Source organism: Nuphar pumila, chromosome 2 (assembly GCF_984573655.1).
Source record: "Nuphar pumila chromosome 2, dmNupPumi1.hap1.1, whole genome shotgun sequence".
Taxonomy (NCBI): Eukaryota; Viridiplantae; Streptophyta; class Magnoliopsida; order Nymphaeales; family Nymphaeaceae; genus Nuphar; species Nuphar pumila.
In genome coordinates, this window is record NC_143250.1 from 121449212 (window position 1) to 121470002 (window position 20791).

At 35.6% G+C, this 20791-nt stretch overlaps 1 protein-coding gene across 3 annotated transcripts in view; it reads right to left on the reverse strand.

The window, feature by feature from the left end:
• The window catches only part of LOC149846957 (putative glucan 1,3-beta-glucosidase A), a 44866-nt gene that overhangs the window by 5898 nt on the left and 18177 nt on the right, over positions 1 to 20791 (reverse strand). For 2 of the 3 annotated variants that reach the window (XM_089996691.1, XM_089996693.1), the window contains 3 exons: positions 8112 to 8231; positions 6056 to 6256; positions 5159 to 5317 (listed from right to left, as the gene is read on the reverse strand). In XM_089996691.1, the coding sequence (XP_089852817.1) occupies positions 5159 to 5317; positions 6056 to 6256; positions 8112 to 8231 (480 nt within the window). The remainder of the gene's footprint in view (positions 1 to 5158; positions 5318 to 6055; positions 6257 to 8111; positions 8232 to 20791) is intronic. The other variant, XM_089996692.1, reaches the window with a different exon arrangement.

Sequence of the window (20791 nt, forward strand, 5' to 3'; positions counted from 1 at the left end):
TTTATATAAGAATAAGGGTGATATACAAGATTGCACAAACTATCGTGGTATAAAACTCATGAGTCATACTATGAAACTTTGGGAGAGGGTGATTGAGTCTAGGTTGAGGAAGGTTGTCATGATATCGGAGAATCAGTTTGGTTTTATGCTTGGAAGATCAACTATGGAAGCTATACATCTTCTTAGACAACTTATTGAAAGATATAGAGAGAGGAACAAAGATTTGCATATGGTTTTTATTGATTTAGAAAAGGCATACGATAGAGTACCTAGGAACGTTCTTTGGTGGACAATGATGAAGAAAGGTGTTTCTCTCAAGTACATTAGTATAATTAAAGATATGTATGAAGGAGTAGTAACCAATGTCCGCACTTGTGGAGGGGTGACAACCAATTTTCCGATAACGGTTGGGTTACATCAAGGATCTGCTTTAAGCCCTTTCCTATTTGCGATAGTGATGGATGAGCTTACGAGATCAATTCAAGAAAATGTACCGTGGTGTATGTTGTTTGCTGATGATATTGTTTTGATTGATGAGTCTAGAGCTGGGGTTAATGCTAAGTTAGAATTATGGAGACAGACATTGGAAGCTAGAGGTTTTAAGTTGAGTAAGAGTAAGACGGAATATATGGAATGTCGGTTTAGTAAGCAACGAAGTAGTGATGGGAGTGTAGTGAAGCTCGGTGAGCAAGAAATACCGGTGAATGATTATTTCAAATATTTGGGATCCATCATTCAAAAGTATGGAGAAATTGATGGGGATGTAAATCATAGGATAAAGGTTGGGTGGATGAAATGGAAAAGTGCAACTAGAGTGCTGTGCGATCGTAGAATGCCATTGCGGTTGAAGGGAAAGTTTTATAGGACGACTATTAGACCCGCTTTACTATATGGTTCGGAATGTTGGGCTGCCAAGAGACATCATATTCAAAAAATGAGTGTAGCTGAGATGCGGATGCTTAGATGGATGTGTGGAAATACAATAAAAGATAAGATTCGGAACGAGGAGATACGTAAGAAGGTAGGTGTTGCACCCATTGAAAATAAGATGCGAGAGAATCGTTTACGGTGGTTTGGACATATTCGGCGAAGGCCTAATGATGCTCCAGTTAGAAGGTTGGAGAAATGGGAAAATATATTAGTTAAAAGAGGTCGGGGTAGGCCTAGGAAGACTTGGATGGAGATGATAGGAAAAGATATGAATGCTTTGAACCTCACCGAGGACATGGCATTGGATAGAAATGATTGGAGGAAAAGGATTCATGTGGAAGACCCCAAATGAATTTCTTTTTTGGTTCATATCGCTGACCCCAATGGTTTTGGGATGAAGGCGTAGTTGTTGTTTGTTTGTTTGTTTTAATAAATATCATATTACATCTAATTATGAAAAATATCATACCCTAAAATCAAATTAACTATAAAAATTAAATTATCAAACCCTATTAAATCATAAAACCTTAAATTGTGAGAAAACAACTCATAAATAAACAAAAAAACCCCAAATTACAAGAAAAATAAACCATAAAATTAAATAAAAAAGTCCTAATACAAACCCTAATTGAAGAAAAACAACCATAATCAAATACAAGAAAATCTCTAATCAAATTAGCTATAAAAAACCTTAATTAAATTTTTTTTATTCAAAACTCTAATCATAAAAAAAAAACTCTAATCAAATCAAAGCAAACCTTAATCAAATTAAATATAAAGGCCCTAATTTAACAAATTTAATTCAAAACCCTAATCCTAGAAAATCAAATAAAAAATGATAATCAAATTAACTACAAAAAAGCCTAATTTAAGAAATTTGATTCAAAGCCCTAATCAATAAAAATCAAAGAAAAAAATTCTAATCAATGAAAATCAAAGAAAAAACTGTAAATCAATAAAATAAAAGAAAAAACTCATCAAAGCCCTAAGAAGAAGAAGAAGAAGAAGAATAAAGAACGAAAAATGAAGAAGAACGAAGAACGAAGAACGAAGAACGAAGAACGAAGAAGAGAGACACATAGAGGAACAAAAAAGAAAAAAAAAGAAGAAAAAAAGGAAAAGGAAAAAGAAAAAGAAAAAGAAAAAGGAGAGATAGAGTTTAATGAAGAAAAGGGAGACTCAATGTCGGCCTTATCTATGGCCTCACTACTGGCATTGGTTACTCTCGATGCTGTCGGCCTCACACCCTTGTTGCCTGGTTGCAAGATATATATATATATATATATATATATATATATATATATATATATATATATATATATATATATATAGAGAGAGAGAGAGAGAGAGAGAGAGAGAGAGAGAGAGAGAGAGAGGAGAATGAGAGAATTGGGGGACCTCACTCCCTTGATTTTTTAATAATGTCCATTGTGTCCCTATTCTAACCTAACAAGGGGGTTTGAAGCAAAAATTACAGTAAAATAAGGACGTGATGGACATATTTCATGTGTCTGTCACATTCCATGGGTCTGCCACATCCAAGGTTTGTTACATCCCCATGTTCTCAGTGTGATTTTCATTCAAAATTGTGAGGGGATAGGAGATCAAACAACCCCTTATGGCGCATTTGATGTCGTGTGATGGGGGATGACGCAACCACAAATCACGCCCATCAAAACAAACTAAGGACACGACAAACACACACAATGCACATGCATCACATCTTAGGAACGAGTTTTAACAGTTCCACCCCTTGTTACGAAAAGAACAGAACGAAGGAGACACTCTTTAAAAAAAATGGGCTAGGGTCTCTCTGACCATCTCATTCTTTTCCCTCGCCCCCTCCCTCTTTCTCTCTCATGTGCAATGACTAGAGGTGAGCTCTCTCTCTCTCTCTCTGTGGACCTCTTCAAGATCTAGTTTTGAAGGTTCAAAACTTGGATATGAAGGGAGCCTCATGCTAGCAACAAATGACTACTATAGTCTGATTCTGACGAAAATGAGAAGATCAAACCTGACGTTCTTAGCCTTTAGAGTCTGAGTTAGACGTGTCTAACGTGCAGACTTGCACTGCACACGATGGAGTAGAGGTCTAAGAGTAATCGTGGTATAGGTTTTGGGTGGATTTGAGAAAAGACCTAAAGAAACAAAGAAATCGGGTAGGCTAAACAACTTCGAAGGCTAATCAGAAAAGGATTTTGGTTTATATCTAAGAACCAAGGGCTTGTTGGACACTTATAGAGATGCATGTCAGAGTTAGGATAGGCTGCTAGAGGTCAGGGATTACTAAAATAGGTCATTGGGTGGCTAGGCTGATCCAACGGTAAAATATTGCATGTTTTGCCTAATCGACATGGTGTGATTTTGGTATTTCGGATTTCAAATATGGCTAGGGCCTTAACTAAGACTGAGATCAATTTTAGGGGTTGTGTAGCAAATTTAGGAAAGTCTTAAAGGGGTCTATACGTTCAGATATAATCAGGGTATCTATAGAAGTTCAAAAGAGGCAAAACAACAAACAGAACGGGACTGCACTACTTCTTCAGATGCAGTCTGGGTCTAGATGACTTAGGTGACTTTAGGAAAGGTCAATGACTGGTGCTAGGATATGAAAGTGATTTAGAAAGTGATATAAATACCTGAGACACATTTGTAGGGAAGGATAATCAACAAAACCACGACCGATAAGATTCTTATGTTGATTCCAAAGTAGTAAAGATACATATTAAATCCGTAACTTTTTGACAAATTTTCATAATTAGATTTAATATGACATCGATTAAAGCATTTATATATTAATAAAAGATCAAGTCTTATTTTTCTCAAATTACTTAAATTTTAAAAATTTATAGTTTTTAGATCCAATCCAAGATTCATATCTAAAGTTAAAATTGATAATAAACATGTTAAAACACTCATATGGTTGGACAGATCGAGTCATACAATCCAAAATAAAGTTATCTGACCTATTATCCATATGTGTTTAAGTTGTTCAAATAGTATAAAAACCAAACGCGACAAGGAACACAACTTCGTGCAGTCAAAACATATGTTGGACTTAGTACAATTGTTACAAAATAGACATAACATGTGTTTTGTTCATTCCGTCTAATCTTGGACAAGGCATCAAACAAGCCCTTCACCTATCATTTCTTGTTGTTACAACCGCTAACATGACAACACCTTCCTAGAATAGTGAAATATGCGATTTTTAATTATACCTATAATCAACTTATCAGGTTTTACGGTAAAATCAAGTCTGATATTGAACCTGATTATACTGTACCGAACCCAACCCTATTATACATTCGGGTTTATAAAATCTTACCAAACCCGACCAAAAAGATTCGGGCTGGTTGGATACCTGACCCAAACCCTTGACATCCCTACCATAGCCGCTAGAAATTATAGTGTGACTTTAGTACTTTACCATCGAGTTAACTTATTTCATCTCTAAAAAGTCCATTTTAACAATCAACAAATTAAATTAGCAAAGTTCCACGAAAAACATTTCATCATCATTGAGTTTGCTCGAGAAATTCAATTTTTTCTCATTTTCTTTTAGGCTTTTATGGAAAAAATCTTGCCAAGTTAAATAATAACATACACTAAATAGATTAAAAAAATGCAAAAAGTGAAAAATAAATCAAATGAGGATGTACGCTGTTGCTTTCAAAGGTCAATGGGGGTGGAGGTCGGTGGACTACCCGTAGTTTACTTTGTAGGGAAGCAGGCTCAAAATATTGACTGCTGGAAAAATCTTGATATACTTGTTTTAAGGGAAAATTCTATTTAAGGGTAAACCTTTTGCCTTTAATTTTAAATATGGGCTTCACATTTTTCAAATTCCAAGTGTAGGCTTGTGTTTTGCTGAAAACTGCCGAACAAGGGCCTGCATTTATTATTGTTCTTTAACTCAAGTTAAATCACAAAACAAATTACAACAGTGACTTTCATCATTAAAAGTTCAAACTGAGTTTTTTTTTTTGTTTGAGGATGAACAAGTACTTTTAAATTTTCAAGGGACAATACAAGAAATAAAAAAGGAACCACTTTTTTTCAAGATGGCAGATGTTGACCTGGGGTCCTTATTTGACTGTTTTCAGAAAAAGTTAAGCTTCATATCTGAAATTTCAGAAAAGTATAGGCAAAAGGTTGGCTCTTAAATGAAAATTTTCCTTGTTAACAATAAAATTCTAATATTTTACATCATTTTGCTATAGTTTACCTGCATGACTTGTGAGGCTTTTTGAGGACCGTAACCATTTGTTACTTGAAACTCCCCTTGGAAACCCCCAAAGACGTTCATGTGAAACACTGCTGGGTTGTTGTCTTCCCAACTTGGCTCACCAGCCAAATCAGCTGTCACCTTGTCCTCTGTTTTTGCCTGTAAGTAATTTTCTATTTGTTAGATGCATAAAACACTGAGCTTAGGACTCCTGCCAAGGCCTATGCTACGGGTTGGTTTGCGCAGAGAGGCAACCCCCATGAAAATCAAACCTTGACTGCCCGTCTAAAAGCCAAGGCCCCACCCTGCTACACCAGCCCCCTTGGGGCTCTTCTCTCCCTTTATTTCAGGGATTTAAAAATCCTGGAGTTTAGATCCAGCTTTTAGGTCATCTTGGCATGGGGTGTGCGCCACATCAACCAGACAGTTGGTCTGAGCTCTGAGGCATTCAAACGTACCCTTAGGGGGGTTTGACAGTGGGGCACGCTCATCCAAGACCAATTTGTCCTGCATGAACGTGTTCTAGACAACAGAGTGGCACTCATTTGTCCCACCGAAGTGGGTTGCAAGGGATTGTTGTATCCCATTTTGGCCAGTCAAAGTTTCTGGTGTTTGATAGGATCCGTGGGGCTCACACCATCCCAACAGTCTCAGCACACTGTTGCGTCCCACCAATCAAACACGCTCTTAGGGAAAAGTAAAAGAATCCAAAATACCATATATGTGCATAAGCGTCCTAAATTAGATTTTGATAAAAGGAAAATTTGGAAAAATAACATTCTCTTGGAACAAGCCCCCCAAACAAAGAAACTGTGAGGCCCAGTAAGAAATCTCAATCACGAGAATTCTCACATCCATATCTCAACTGGCCCTCAGTCCTATTTGGGAAACCTTTACCTGCAAAAACATCCCATTGGACGTCGATCTGATATGAACCCTCATTTGGTCATCAGGGTTTCTGATAATTTCAAAAGTCTCCCACTCCTTAGGTTGGACGGCGACTGCTTTGAGGGGGCTGCTTGCTCCTTCGTAATTTAAACCAATAAACTGTCCATTGAAGACTCGAAACTGAAACTGGTTCTCTGTCACCCTCCACAACTGCACCCATAACAGATATACTTTATTATGTGGCCACAAAATCAGTCACCATAAATTGGATTGATGAAGGAAAATTAGAGCATTCAAATCTTTCAATCATGCATACTAAGGCAGGGAGACCCCAACATATTCATTCATTGATCATATTACCTCAATCACAATGGCACACAACATTTTTCTCACAACAGGTGAACGACTCAAGAAACTGGGCTCAACGTCTCTCTCTCAAACAAAAAAGAAGACTTAAGGGCACTTTTGATGCACTTGACAGGCGTGATTTGGGACTGTGCAACTGCAAATCATGCCCGTCAAAACAAATTAGAGACGCGGCAGACGCATGCTGCATCTCAGGAATGGGTTTTCATCATTCCACCCCCTTGTTACGAAAATAACAGGACGGGGGACACAAAAAAAAAAGGGCAGGTACCCTGACCCTCTCGTTCTCCACCCCCTCCTCTCTCTCTCTCTCTCTCCCCTGTGTGCGGCCACCAGCAAGGTCAGAGGTGAGATATCTCTCTCTCTCTCTCTCTCTCTCTTCCTCTTCTTCATTCCTCTTTCTCTCTCTCCTTCTTCGTTCCTCTCTCACTCCCCCCTTCTTCTTTGTTCTTTTTCACTCTTCTTCTTAGGTCTTTTTATTTTTATTTTTCTTTGATTAGGGGATTTTTTTTTATTTTCTTTTATTAGGACCTTGATTTTTTCTTCGATTTTTAGTTGATTTTCTTAGTTTTTTAAATAATTAAGGGTTTGCTTAGTTTTTTTAATGATTAGTTTTTTTATTGTCATTTATTAGTGTTTTTTTCTTTAGTTTATTTATGATTTATTTTCTTGCATTTTAAGGTTTTATGATTTATTTAGGATTTTTGCATTTGTATATAAAAAATTATGAATTCTTATTTTTTCTCAAATTACTCAAAATTTAAACATGTGTTTTAGTACTTAAATTCATATTTTTTTGATCCACATTTGAAGCTAAAATTCATATTTTTTTGATAAATTTTTATAACTAGATTCAATATGATACCGATTAAAGCATTTATATATTAATAAAATATTATTTTTTTTGTCAAATTACTCAAATTTTAACTTTTTTTAGTTTTAGATTCAATATAAGATTCATGTCCAAAGTTAAAATTCATAATAAACATGTTAAAAGACTCAGTAAGGTTGGGCGAATCAAATAGTAAGATCCAAAATGAAGTTATCCGACTCATTATCCATACATGTTCAAGATGTCACACAAGGAACACAACTTTTTGTCATCCGTTTTGTTTGGTCATTCCATCTAATCTTTGACAAAACATCAAACAAGGCCTAATGACTCAACCAGTACAAATAAGGAACAAAGATCCAAAGGTTAAGGGCTTGGGTACGTGACACAACCAAATGTTGGGCCTATACAATCTACAGCTGTGGGCCCCATTTAATGTTGTCATTGATTTAAAGCCTATCTGACTTTTTTTTATGACATATTTAATGAATTGCTTTTCCAATCAATGAAAATGAATAAATTTTAATTTGTGGGCTGACCCACTTGTCCAGCTAATTAAGCTCATATTTCGGAAATGGTTTTAAAAAAAGAAGTGCTTTACACCAAGACTTTAGGACTTATAAGAATGTTTTTCTAAAACTTGAAAAATTGAGAGCTCACAATGCATTTAAAACTTGAAAAATTGAAAAAAAGAAGTGTTTTACACCCAACCCTTATATGTATATATGTGTGTGAAGATTTTTTCTTTTTTTCTTTTTTAAAGAAACATATAAATAAAGCTGACTCAGGAGAGGCTGGAGAGCCAATTGAGTTGACTAGTAGGACTGCTGGAACCCAAGTGGTAAGAAAGGTGGGGGTTTACCATACCTTGAAGGTTTCCCATCCTGAAGGGTTGGGTCTGTTGGCGACAATGATGGATCCACCGCCATTCTCTGCACACAGATACTTCCCCAATGCTGTAGATCTCAACTGGACTTGGGTACCATCCTGGTGATCAACACATATATTAATCATTTTTATACAACAATAATAACTAATTACAACCCCATTGCTTTAATTAAAATGTTTAATTAAGAGAATGGGAGGTAGTGGTGGAATGAATGCCCTTTACCAATAAATCCTTATTAGGTATTCCATCGAAGAGGGAAGGCTTGATCCATCCTTCTGTCACCAGCCATCCTCCAAGATTGACGGCCTTGAACTTAACATCGGGTGCTTCTGTCGAGTGCAGCACTCGCACACGATACGAGAAATGAAACAGGAGAAGGAGGCCCTTCAGACACCATGTGGTACGACTATAGGCACACTCATATCTTCCCTTCACTCTCTCTCTCTCTCTGTGATCCCCAAAGTATTGAGGGTGAAGCCAATCTGCACTAGTATTTATAAGCAAGTGAAAGCAAATTGTGGTGATTGCTGGCATTGACCGGTCCATGGAAGTGCTGATAGTCTTCATTTCACACGAATGAATGAACACGTGTCTGACGCTTATTCCTTAAGCAAATTGCTTATCCGACGTGTTGTGCAAGGTGATTGCTGGGATTGGCCGGTCCATGGAAGTGCTAATGTCATCGTTTCACAACGAATGAATGAACACGTGTCTGACGCTTATTCCTTAAGCAAATTGCTTATCCGACGTGTTGTGCAAGGTGATTGCTGGGATTGGCCGGTCCATGGAAGTGCTGATGTCATCATTTCACAATGGTTATTTCAAAACACAATTTTTGTTTTGTCAGATCACCTCATCAGTCCACTAGTAGAATCGGGTGCAAACGGGTTGGATATAGGGTGGATTTTAGTAGCTCCAAATCCATACATTATGCAACAGATCCAAATTAAAAAAATATTTCATGATGCAATAGAGTTGGATTTTAATTCCAACTTGAAATGATCATATTGGTTCCTAATAAGAGGACACAAAACAATGAAACATGGTCTTGCAGCGTGGACTTTCACTTGGCAGTTTGGGACCCATGAGGTTTGCAAACATTTTCCCTACTGTCTTTTATATATATATATATATATATATATATATAACGATGACACCACATGGTAGTGCATACTTATGATTGCATAGATCTAACCATCAAATGCTAGATCAAGAGCCATTCAACTCTTGGATCATGTGTTTTAGAGGAAAAAGTATGATTTTTGGATATTGAATATTCTAAAAAAAAATTGAGATATTGATTTTAAAGCTTTAAAAAAATCCTACTTATACTTCATAATCTGATGATTCAAGAGCCAATTCCTATAAAACCCACATCACATCTGTGTGGTCACATTTAGAAAAAAATACAAGAAAACCCATCAAAATCTCAATATACATAAAGATTTTCATATATATATATATATATATATATATATATATATATATATATATATATAGAGAGAGAGAGAGAGAGAGAGAGAGAGAGAGAGAGAGAGAGAGAGAGAGAGAGAGAGAGAGTCTGAATCTTTTGGAGTTGCCACTAAAATAAAAGTGACCTAAGCCCTCTTTGGCACCAATAAAAATTATTATTGTTTTTTCTATTTCATGTTGTTTCACCTCCTTCATTTAATGTTTATTTCTTTCTTCATTAATTGTTTTATATTTTACTCTTCTATTTTTTTGCTCCCTTTTACCCCTTTCTATGGCCCTACCAAGCCCCACCTTTTTCCTTTTTAATGTTTATTTTTATTGGGTCGTCATGTCAACTAATTATAATTTCACACATAATCCCTTCGTCTTTTACAATTCTCTCTCTAATATTTATTTCTCATCCCACCAAATTTGATCAGGTCATTTTCATGTAAGGAGTCATGCCAAAATCTAGTGTCTTCGACTTATTTTAGAGTTATTCTAACTTTAACTTTATTTTTTGTCTTCAAAGTTACATATTTTAGATAAATGAGTTAAAATATAGAATAATCAGGTCAATATGACATCGGAGTAAAAAGTTAATGACCAAAACAAGTAGACTTGTCTGACCAAAATCCTATTTTTTAGATAAAACCCAATTTGAACACATTTTTTTACCATCAAAATGATTGAATTTTGTTAGATAACCAGTCATAAGATCTATCATATTTGAACCAAATCTCTCCAAACCCATGCATTATAGAGGTGTTTCAAATTTGTGGCTCATCAAAGTCATCTTGGAAAAAACTAGCTAAGCCAGTGGTGAGTTCACTTTCTCTCTTATTTTTTGTTTTATTAATTTTATTTAATTCATTTAGAAGGTGTTCATCTTTATTTTTGTATATTTGTTTTTGTTTGTACCTTTTTGAGCTTTGACGGTGCCTCACACCATCAACCTCACATTCTTTTAAGACTCACATTTGAGATACAAGTCACTTGCAAAATAAAGTCCAACCATTAAAGATTTTGAAGTTCTTAAAGCTGTTGATCCCTGCTTATTGCAAAGAAAGACACACTATTTGAAGAGAGGTTTTAAAATATCTCGTCTAAAATTCTGATTTCTAATCCAAAATAGTTTTCAAACTCACCCTTATTTTTTCCTTTCAAAACTTGGAGATCCACAATGGGCCTTAACCTCAACCAATGAAAATTAATACACTCATTCTCTCGTTTAATCACATGAAAAGTTTCTTTCTTAGGCTATGCCCCTTCATCTTCTCAAAGATCTCCCCCTTCTCTCTCATTAAGCCCTTGGGTTGCATCTCTTTGGATCCAAAGGTGTTTGGATCTCTTTGATATATATATATATAAACGCCTTTGGATCTCTTTGATAAAATCAAACCTCATAGCTGAATTCAACATGTTCAAAATAACGAACATCGACTTTTGAATCATGTTTTTTTAATGAAAGCCATCATTTAATGACCCAGAAAAATATCACACATTGTAGGCCCTTTTGAGCATTTCTTGAAATGTACCTATAGTAATATAAGTAATGTCCTCTAATTTCACATATTTCTGTTATGCCATATACATTTATTTTTTTGAAAGCCAAGCTGAGGCTAGATAGACCCCTACCAGATTCATTCAATAATGGAGTATGCTTTACTAAACTATAAGTCCTACTTCGAGAAAAATCAGTCTGGGGGTGATCTTTCCAACTCTTTTTGACTCTCTCGTTGGCTGTGTCGGCTACCAACCTAGCAATATGATTGAACCATGTTTGGCTTTTGTACAAAAATCCTATAGAATCTATTACAGTTACTTTTTAGTGGATCTGGGATATCCAAACATGCGGATCTCCCTTCCAAAAGTTTTGTGAGTTTACTTAGTGAAAACAACATGATTTAATACCTTAGAATCATCCTTGTTCAAGTCCAAAATCTCTAACCATCCTCTCCATTCCTTTTCATCTGCAGGATGAGGTTTGGAGAAGGAGCCTGCATAGAGAAAATGTCTAGAGTGTGATCGAACAGTGAAGCCAAAAAACCAATTACCCTTGGCTATACCACTAATCTATACAAGTAACCAGCCTTGGCTATACCACTAATCTCAATATACATAAAGATTTTCATATATATATATATATATTAGAGAGAGAGAGAGAGAGAGAGAGAGAGAGAGAGAGAGAGAGAGAGAGTCTTTTAGAGTTGCCACTAAAATAAAAGTGACCAAAGCCCTCTTTGGCACCAATAAAAATTATTATTGTTTTTTCTATTTCATGTCGTTTCATCTCCTTCATTTAATGTTTCTTTCTTTCTTCATTAATTGTTTTATATTTTACTCTTCTTTTTTTTGTTCCCTTTTACCCCTTTCTATGGCCCTACCAAACCCCACCTTTTTCCTTTTTAATGTTTATTTTTATTGGGTTTCATGTCAACTAATTATAATTTCACACATAATCCCTTCGTCTTTTACAATTCTCTCTCTAATATTTATTTCTCTCTTATTTTATGGGTGTAGACATTCCAAATTTGACCAGGTCAAGGTCATGTAAGGAGTCATGCCAAAATCTAGTGTCTTCGACTTATTTTAGAGTTATTCTAACTTTAACTTTATTTTTTGCCTTCAAAGTTACATCTTTTAGATAAATGAGTTAAATTATAGAATATTAGTTTTTAAAGAAAACAAAAATCAGGTTAATATAACATCAAAATAAAAAGTTAATGACCAAAACAAGGAGACTTACCAAAATCCTATTTTTTAGGTAAGACCCAATTTGAACACATTTTTTACCATCAAAATGATTGAATTTTGTTAGATAACCTGTCATAAGATCTATCATATTTGAACCAAATCTCCCCAAACCCATGCTTTATAGAGGTGTTGTCGAATTTGTTGCTCATCAAAGTCATGTGTTTAACTTTATTTTTTGTATATTTGTTTTTGTTTGTACCTTTTTGAGCTTTGACGGTGCCTCACACCATCAACCTCACATTCTTTTAAAACTCACATTTGAGATACAAGTCACTTGCAAAATAAAGTCCAACCATTAAAGATTTTGAAGTTCTTAAAGCTGTTGATCCCTGCTTATTCGAAAGAAAGACACACTATTTGAAGAGGGGTTTTAAAATATCTCGTCTAAAATTCTGATTTCTAATCCAAAATAGTTTTCAATCTTACCCTTATTTTTCCTTTCAAAACTTGGAGATCCACAATGGGCCTTAACCTCAACCAATGAAAATTAATACACTCATTCTCTCGTTTAATCACATGAAAAGTGTCTTTCTTGCTTCCAGGCTATGCCCCTTCCTCTTCTCAAAGATCTCCTCCTTCTCTCTCATTAAGCCCTTGGGTTGCATCTTTTTGGATCCCAAAACCTTTTTTCTCTGGAATAATATTGAATAGTGGGAAACGTTTTATCTTCTTTTTGTTATAATTATCATCCATGACCTTCCTTCTAACTCTCGTTTTCTTTGATTTTGTCGCGTGTAGCACATGAGCCCAGCCAGCCAAAGAGATCCGAACAATCCCTGTACCAACTCACCTCAAGATGGATGTCGTTTAAAAGATCAGATTCTTTTAGTAAAAGGAGAAATAAAGATTGTTTAGTCTCGCGCGATGCCAGAAATGATCTGTGCATGACACATGTTTGCATATAACGGTTCATATATAGTGCTTGCCTCATTTGTGGCTTTATTTTTTTGTTCCTACTGTAAAGACAATACATTTCTCAACTGCACCATTGCACTTGGTTTTTACCGTTAATGTTGTGCATGAACAGTTTCCAACAGAGGTTAACCCTCAAAGGATAAGATTTTAGTGTATAATTCTTTTCTTTTTTATTATGCATGTTTTATCTGGTTATTTTTCATTTTATTTTTTATTTTTTCATGCAAATGCACGGGTTTTGTGAACCCCTATTTATAACTCATAGGAGAAGGTCATTTTGACCAAATCAGACCGCATGGATGGTCAAAATAGTAGAAATCAGCTCTTAAATCACAGTTTTTGGACATAAAAATTTATTTTTTTGAGGTTTGGAAATTTAGTATATTGTAGCATATTGATTTTCAACCCTCATAAAATCTGAGATATATAAAAACAAACATAGCTTCTACTAAACTTAATATGTAGGGGTCAGATGTATAAAAAAACTGAAAAGGGTTGTATATATATATAAAGGTTCCTCAAATATGTATACGAGGGGGGAGGGTGTTGTGTGTTCTCCCCGAAACACAAATTTGCGTGCTCTTGTGTGTACAGAGGAATATCCTGGGACCATAGATAATTCATATGCCAATGTTGCCCACGATGACTTTATAATAAAATAACATATAAAAAAGGTAGATATGCTTTTGACGGAAATGTCTTTCCGTAAGATAGATATATGTTGGACGAAAATGTTCTCTCGCTCTCCGTATATACATTTGCACGTTCCGCCTTTGTTGTAGCACAAGCTAATAACAAAGGCAAAAGAAGGAGGAGGAGGAGGAGAGGGAGAAGCAAAGAAAGGCACTTGTTAGGTAGAATACTTTTTTGGTTCGTTCTAGAAAACTTTTCCTGGTTCGTTCCTACCTCGTGGAGATAACTATAAATCAAACGACTGGTTCGATCATTGGTGGGCGTCAAGGGGGATTTGTCGGCCATCTCTTTTTACAGTCTTCTCCTCTTCTTCGTTTTCGTTAGGCAATATGAAAAAAAGCAATGAAGCACAAACATTCCAACAAGTGCCATTAAAGCGTCATGAGTACCTTTCCATGTCATCATGTTATTGTTGAAGAACGTATGTCATCGTGAGCGTCATTAAGGCATTGTTTTGTTATTGCAGGTAGATTATATCGTTTTAATGGTTGGAAACTTGAAGACATTTGTAAGACGTTGGGACCTGTTGACAAGAATTCTTGGTTACAGATGCGAGCAAGGGTCTCTACCCCACCCGGTATCATCCATTCACTTAGTATATGCAATGTAACACAAATTGTGGTTGTAGTAACATATATATCGATTTGTGAGATATTGTTTTGTTTGTAATATATTATGCTGAATTGCTGTATACCGATTTGTAAGATATTATGTATTTTTTATTGTCAATTTCTGAAATATTGTTTTGTTTGTTGATGTCAATTTTTAATATTATGTTGAATTGTCGTATATCGATTTATAAGCTATTATGTGTTTTATAGTGACAATTTGTGAGATATTATTTTGTTTATTAATATCGATTTGTAATATATTATGCTGAATTGCGGTATATCGTATATCGTATATCGATTTGTTAAAATTTTCAGAACTCTAGTGGGTGAGAGAATCTCATATTGGGTTGCACTCTCTTCTCCAACCCATCTAGAAGAGGTTGGAGAAGGGGGGACGTCACCCGCTCTTTGCTTATATAAATATCAAAAAAAAAAGAGAAAAAAAGAGAAGAAAAAAGGGAGAAAGAAATAGAGAAAAATGGAGGAAAAGAGGGAAGGAAGGAAGAAGAAGAGGGCTTTCTTCTTCAATCATCCGATGTTTCCACCATCCGTTTTTAATTCTTTTTTGATATACAGTTAAGGTACGGGTCTTTCTTTTGTCTCGAATGAGAAAAGAAACTTAAATAAGTTTTATGCAACATTTTTATAGGGAACCATGGATTCTATCTTGATTTTTTATAGTTTAATCCATAAGAATTGATGTAGGAAGGCTTAGATCATGTGGTATTTATTTTTCTATGATTTTTTGCATGTTTTTGTGTTTTACCTTATATATATACACACACACACACATGTAGAAGCTTGTATACATATGCATATATATGTTTTTGCCTTGTATGGATACTTTGGACATGTCTGGGCAGTTTTAATCCATGCTTTTATCAAGCAAATCTGGACAGATCTGGCCACCGTGATGAGGAGCAGATATGGCCAGATTTGAGCCCCTATCGATGTTGTCCGTTTTGAACATACTTGTCCCCTGAATAGGTGTGTACATATGGACAGGTGGACACGGGGCTGTGATTCTTAAAACTGAACCAGATCTGTGGAAATAAAACTGTGCATATTCAGTTAAAATAAAAAAATGGATTTTTTGTCCAGGACAGAATGGATAACTGTTCAGTCTCAGCTTGGACAGTCGGCTAGGATAGGACAATCTGCTGTCCAGTCCCAGACCATTGTCTAGTTTTGGATTGGACCGCTGAAGATGTGCAAAATATTATAATGCACACACACACGCGCGCGCGCGCACACACACACACACACACACACACACACACACACACACACACACACACATATATATATATATATATATATATATATGATGGATCCAACCGATTCAGTTAGCTGAACTGAATCTAGAGCAGACCAGTCCTAGCCGACTGGTCGGCTGGGGCTGACACGCTCTCAAACATAGAAAAAAAGTAATATATATATATATATATATATATATATATATATATATATATATATATATATAATAGTTGTGAGCCTCTAGCTGACTCAGTCGGCAAAAAAACTTATGGCTTTCAATTGGGTTGGCTGGCAGCCCAGTCGAACTAGGTTCAATTGGGGCTGGGCCAAGTGCCTGCATACTAATGAAAAAAAGTATGAGCTAAAGGATCAAACACATGCACAACTATTTTCATGGTTTGGTTCTTCTGAACCTGCATCCATGACATAAATACTCACTATATTTTATGTTGAGAGAAGGTTACGTTCTCTATTTATAATATTTTTTAGGATTTTTTTTAAATACACAACTTACATTTTTCTAAGAGTCAACTTACATTCTTGGAGTTCGTCCAAGAAGCATATAGTTGCAAGGTCAAGTACAAAATTCAAATACAAAGTTATAGCAGGAGCAATCTTAAAGTTAATATGGCTTGAGCAACTTTAGAAGAATTTGGGTTTTGACTCACTTCACTTTTCTGAAACTCAACTTACATTCTTGGAGTTCATCTAAGCAACATATAGTTGCAAGGTCAAGTACAAAATCTGAATACAGAGTTATAGAAAGAGCAATCTTAAAGTAAATATGGCTTAAGCAACTTTTGAAGGATTTGGGTTTTGACTCATCATAAGTTCCAATTCTTTGGTGCGATAATTTGAGAGCCATGTATTTAACTATCAATCTAGTGTTTCACGCAAGAACAAAACACATACAGATTGACTATAATTTTGTAAGAGAGAAGGTGATTCAAGGTGACATCGAAGTTTAATTCATACGTTATGAAGATCAAGTATGTGACATTTTTACAAAGGCTCTACTTGAACCAAAATTTCAATATTTGAGGGACAAGCTTAATCTTAGAGAGATTAGCTTGAGGGGCATGTGAAGATTGATTTGAATCCAATTGGTGATGCATTGGATCCACAACACACTAGCCCACATGTTGAGATGATCCCACATGCTATGAAGGAAAGATCTTATAAATGAAAAGTTTCAATATTAAGAATTTCTATCTTGGTGATTGCACAAGACAAGGAAAACTTTTTCACAACACAACAAATGAGAAGGAAGGAAAATAAAATTATCTAATCAAGCCAAAAGGAAAGAAAGCTTTGCTCATCAAATCAGACTCCTAGTATAAATATTTCTAATTATCCTTATAATGAAGAGGAATTTAACCTAAGTAGAAAACTCTTGTATCCAACAAGTTTTTTAAATTTTGTAAATGCTGCTCTCTCTCTCTCTCCAAAGAGAGAGAGAGAGAGAGAGAGAGAGAGAGAGAGAGAGAGAGAGAGAGAGAGAGAAGTCCTATTCTTGATGTAAGTCACGTTGGACCGAATTACTCTAAATCATGTGCCTCTGTGTGTGTTTGCGTTTTTACATATACCGCAACAAAGGGGATCAAGTAAGATATTTTTACCTAAAGTGGCCTAATGATACAGGAATTACTCATAAACATAACATATTATTATTGCATAAATGCATCATTTATAGGTTTTGAACCCTCACTTAGATGCATTTAGATGTTATTGAGCTATGGTTCAAATTTCGTTCCAATCAGACTTAAAATAAGAGAGATATCACATTTTTAGTGTAGCAGGTCGGACCTCAGGGTGAAGCGGGTTAAATCGGATCGAAATGGCCCATTGGGGCCATGGATCAATGCAAAACATACCCAATCGAACCCGTATCAGCCCCATTCATGAATTTGGAAAACAATTGCTAAAACCCTCCTCATAAAAGGCACCCAACAAATAATTTGATTTTAATCATTTTTTTGGAAAAAGCCAAAAAATTGGGTTTCTTCTATAAAAACTACCCAAAACCCTAATGTTCACATCTTTTGCTCTTGGAAGTGCGCCCTCCAACCCTAACTCTCTATCCATCATCTTCTCCCTCAGCCACAAGCCGCCCACCTTCTTCCCCTTGGGTTGCTTGGCTTTGCCAAGCTCTTATGGCCGCCGTCTTCCTCATCCTCCATTCCTCTTCTTTTTCATACGTACCTTCTCTTCTCCTTGATCATGCATAATTCTACACATAAATTCATATATTTTTCATGCATGATCATGTGCAATAATTGCTTAAAAATGCGTGTTTGCAAAGGTTTTCAAAGATTTTTATCAAATTTTAAATTGAGCATCTCGAGCCCTTCCTGAGCCTTTTTGAGTAATTAATTAAGTTTTTGGAAAATACGTTTAAGAAATTGGAGTTGTTTGAAATATTTGAAAAGTATACAGACTCTTTTTGAAAAAGTTTTCCAAAACCTAATTATTATTATGAAAAGGAAAGTTTGAGAAAGAAAAAAGGGGTCTCCCATTTTGAAGCTCACGTCTCTCTCTCTCTCTTCTTTCTCTACCAGCCAACCAGTCCCTTCTCCTTTTCTCTCCTACTTCTTTTTCCCTTTTTCCCTTTCTTCTCGCCGGCGGTTCTGTCTTCCTTCATCAAAAGGTGCAGCGTGACGGGCATAGATCGTGGAAGGCCGATCTTTTCTCAACCCCTCTGTTGGAAGCAACTTTCGGGTAAGCTTCTTCTCCCTCTCCTCTCTAAATTCATAGTTATTTTATTTTTTAGATATTTTTTTTTGCATACAGCATACGTTAGTATTGTTTTCATGTTTTTTGTAGTCTCATAATGTCTAGGTTAGTTTATTTTATATCTTCATAGAATAACTTGCATAGTATGATTTTATTTATTATTCAGTTTTTTTTAGAAAACACAGTGGGTGGTTTAGTTCTTTTATGCACCAGACAATCGAGCTGTACTACGTGATCAGCCTGCTCATGCAGATCATTTGATCACGGGAGGCACAGATCATGTGAGACGTTGGCTTGCTTAATCCAAAGTAAAATACATGACATGCATTAACCGATCTGTTTGTGGTCGATTTGTGGGATTAAACCGACTGAAAATATTTGTTCATCCTTTATTGACGTTGGAATCATAGCATACTGTGTGGTTTATACAACTCACACAAAATCAGCAACATATTTGATTAGTCGTGTTTTGATTCAGTTCACAAGAATTTCCAATTTCAGATTTCACGCTAATATGCATTCTTTGTTTGTTAATTTTGGGCATGAATCATAAGATACTTTAATTGTCGGACTAGATCACACAGATTTTGTGTTGCTGAGGATAACACAGGCCAACGTGATTGAATTAGGACGGTCTTCTTTGGCATTCACTATATATATTTTTCTTTTCACCAACTGTGTAATTAGTTAGATGTGTTCAGCACTAGTTAGATTGTATTTTCGGTTGATAATTAGCAATTGATAGACGTCATACAGTTTTTTTTTCTTTTAATAATTTAATCCTGCTATGTGTTAGTTTCAATCAAGTTATCTAGTTCTCTTATATTGTTACATGTTAATCGTGAGTTAGTTATAGGTTATAAATTAGGTGGCTAAATTAACATCATTAATTAGTTAAGATTTGTCTCTCAGCTTGTTAGCATGAGTTAGGGTTGACTTGTTTTGAATTGCAAGTAGTGTCTGTTTTGGTTGTTCATTAAATTTAACTAGTTTGACATCACGGTTCTTGATTTTAGTAATCAAAAGTGCTGTAACTTATTGCATAGTCAATCAGATTTCATTAAGCCTTAGTTGTTCATAAGTTAGGTTTACATTTTTAATTTTTTTCTTGAATCAAAAGTAGTTAGTTGTTTTAGTATATTGCAAGATTAGTTAGTAGTTTTATATTTGGTTTTAGTAGTTCTTTAGTTGTTATATGTTAGTTGATTGTTAGTCGTTTGTTATAGTTTGTTAGAGTAGTCTTTTGATTATTTTTTTTATTAAATTATTAGATTTTGGAATTGGTTCTTTTCATGGTTCTGCTCGTTTTGTATTTTTGTTTTGCAGGACAGAGTTTGGATGTGCGAGAGAAGTGATTTCCAGCTTCTAAAGAGCCCTCTGAGGTCCCAAAAAGGTCCCCTCAGACCCCCATAAAGGCCGCTCAGAGAGCCCTCAGAAAAGCAAAACTTCAAGAAAACATGCATTACTACAAGAAGGGACAAGAAGACTCGAAGCACTGAAGCCCTTTTCTTTTAGTTTTAGTTTAGGACTCTTAATTCTTTTATTTTATTAATTAGGTCTATAATAAAACCATTTATTTATTTTGTTTAAGCTCTCTGCGTAGATCAACACTCCCTTAGTTAGTTAATTATTTAATTAATTCTTTTTGTTTTAGCAATAAAGAGTAGTTTAACTTGCATGTTTGAATACAAGTATTTCCCGTTCCTTGAGATCGACCCGAACTCCACCACTCGTGCGAGCCGATTATTATTAAATTTGGTGTCTGGCTTTCACTGGATTTTCATTAAAAAAATTGTTTTAAAAAGGGTTTTCATAAAACTCACACTCCTCCTCCTTGCTGAAACTAACCTCCCTTGCTGTGTTTTGCAAATTACAACTACTTGGTGGTGAACCAGCTGAGGCAGGGGTGTCATCTGCCCCTCCACAGCCAGCCGGCTCTACCTCCATCCGGCCTTCTGCACCATCCGGGCCGCCGGACCTTCACGCCACCATCGGAGCACCACCCACCACTGTTTCCAGCATCTTGTTGCAAAGGCGAAATGGACAACACCATTGAGGGTATAGACGCATAACCTGGGCAAAATTTCACCTCTTCTTCGATACCTTCATTCCTCGGACTGCCGGAAAAGGCCACCGGTAAGCTCTTTCCTCATCCCCCTCTTTTAGTGTAAAACCCAACATGCGTGTGACTTGTTTGCTATTTTATGCGTGTTTTCCATTTTTTGTTAGCCTTAGATTAA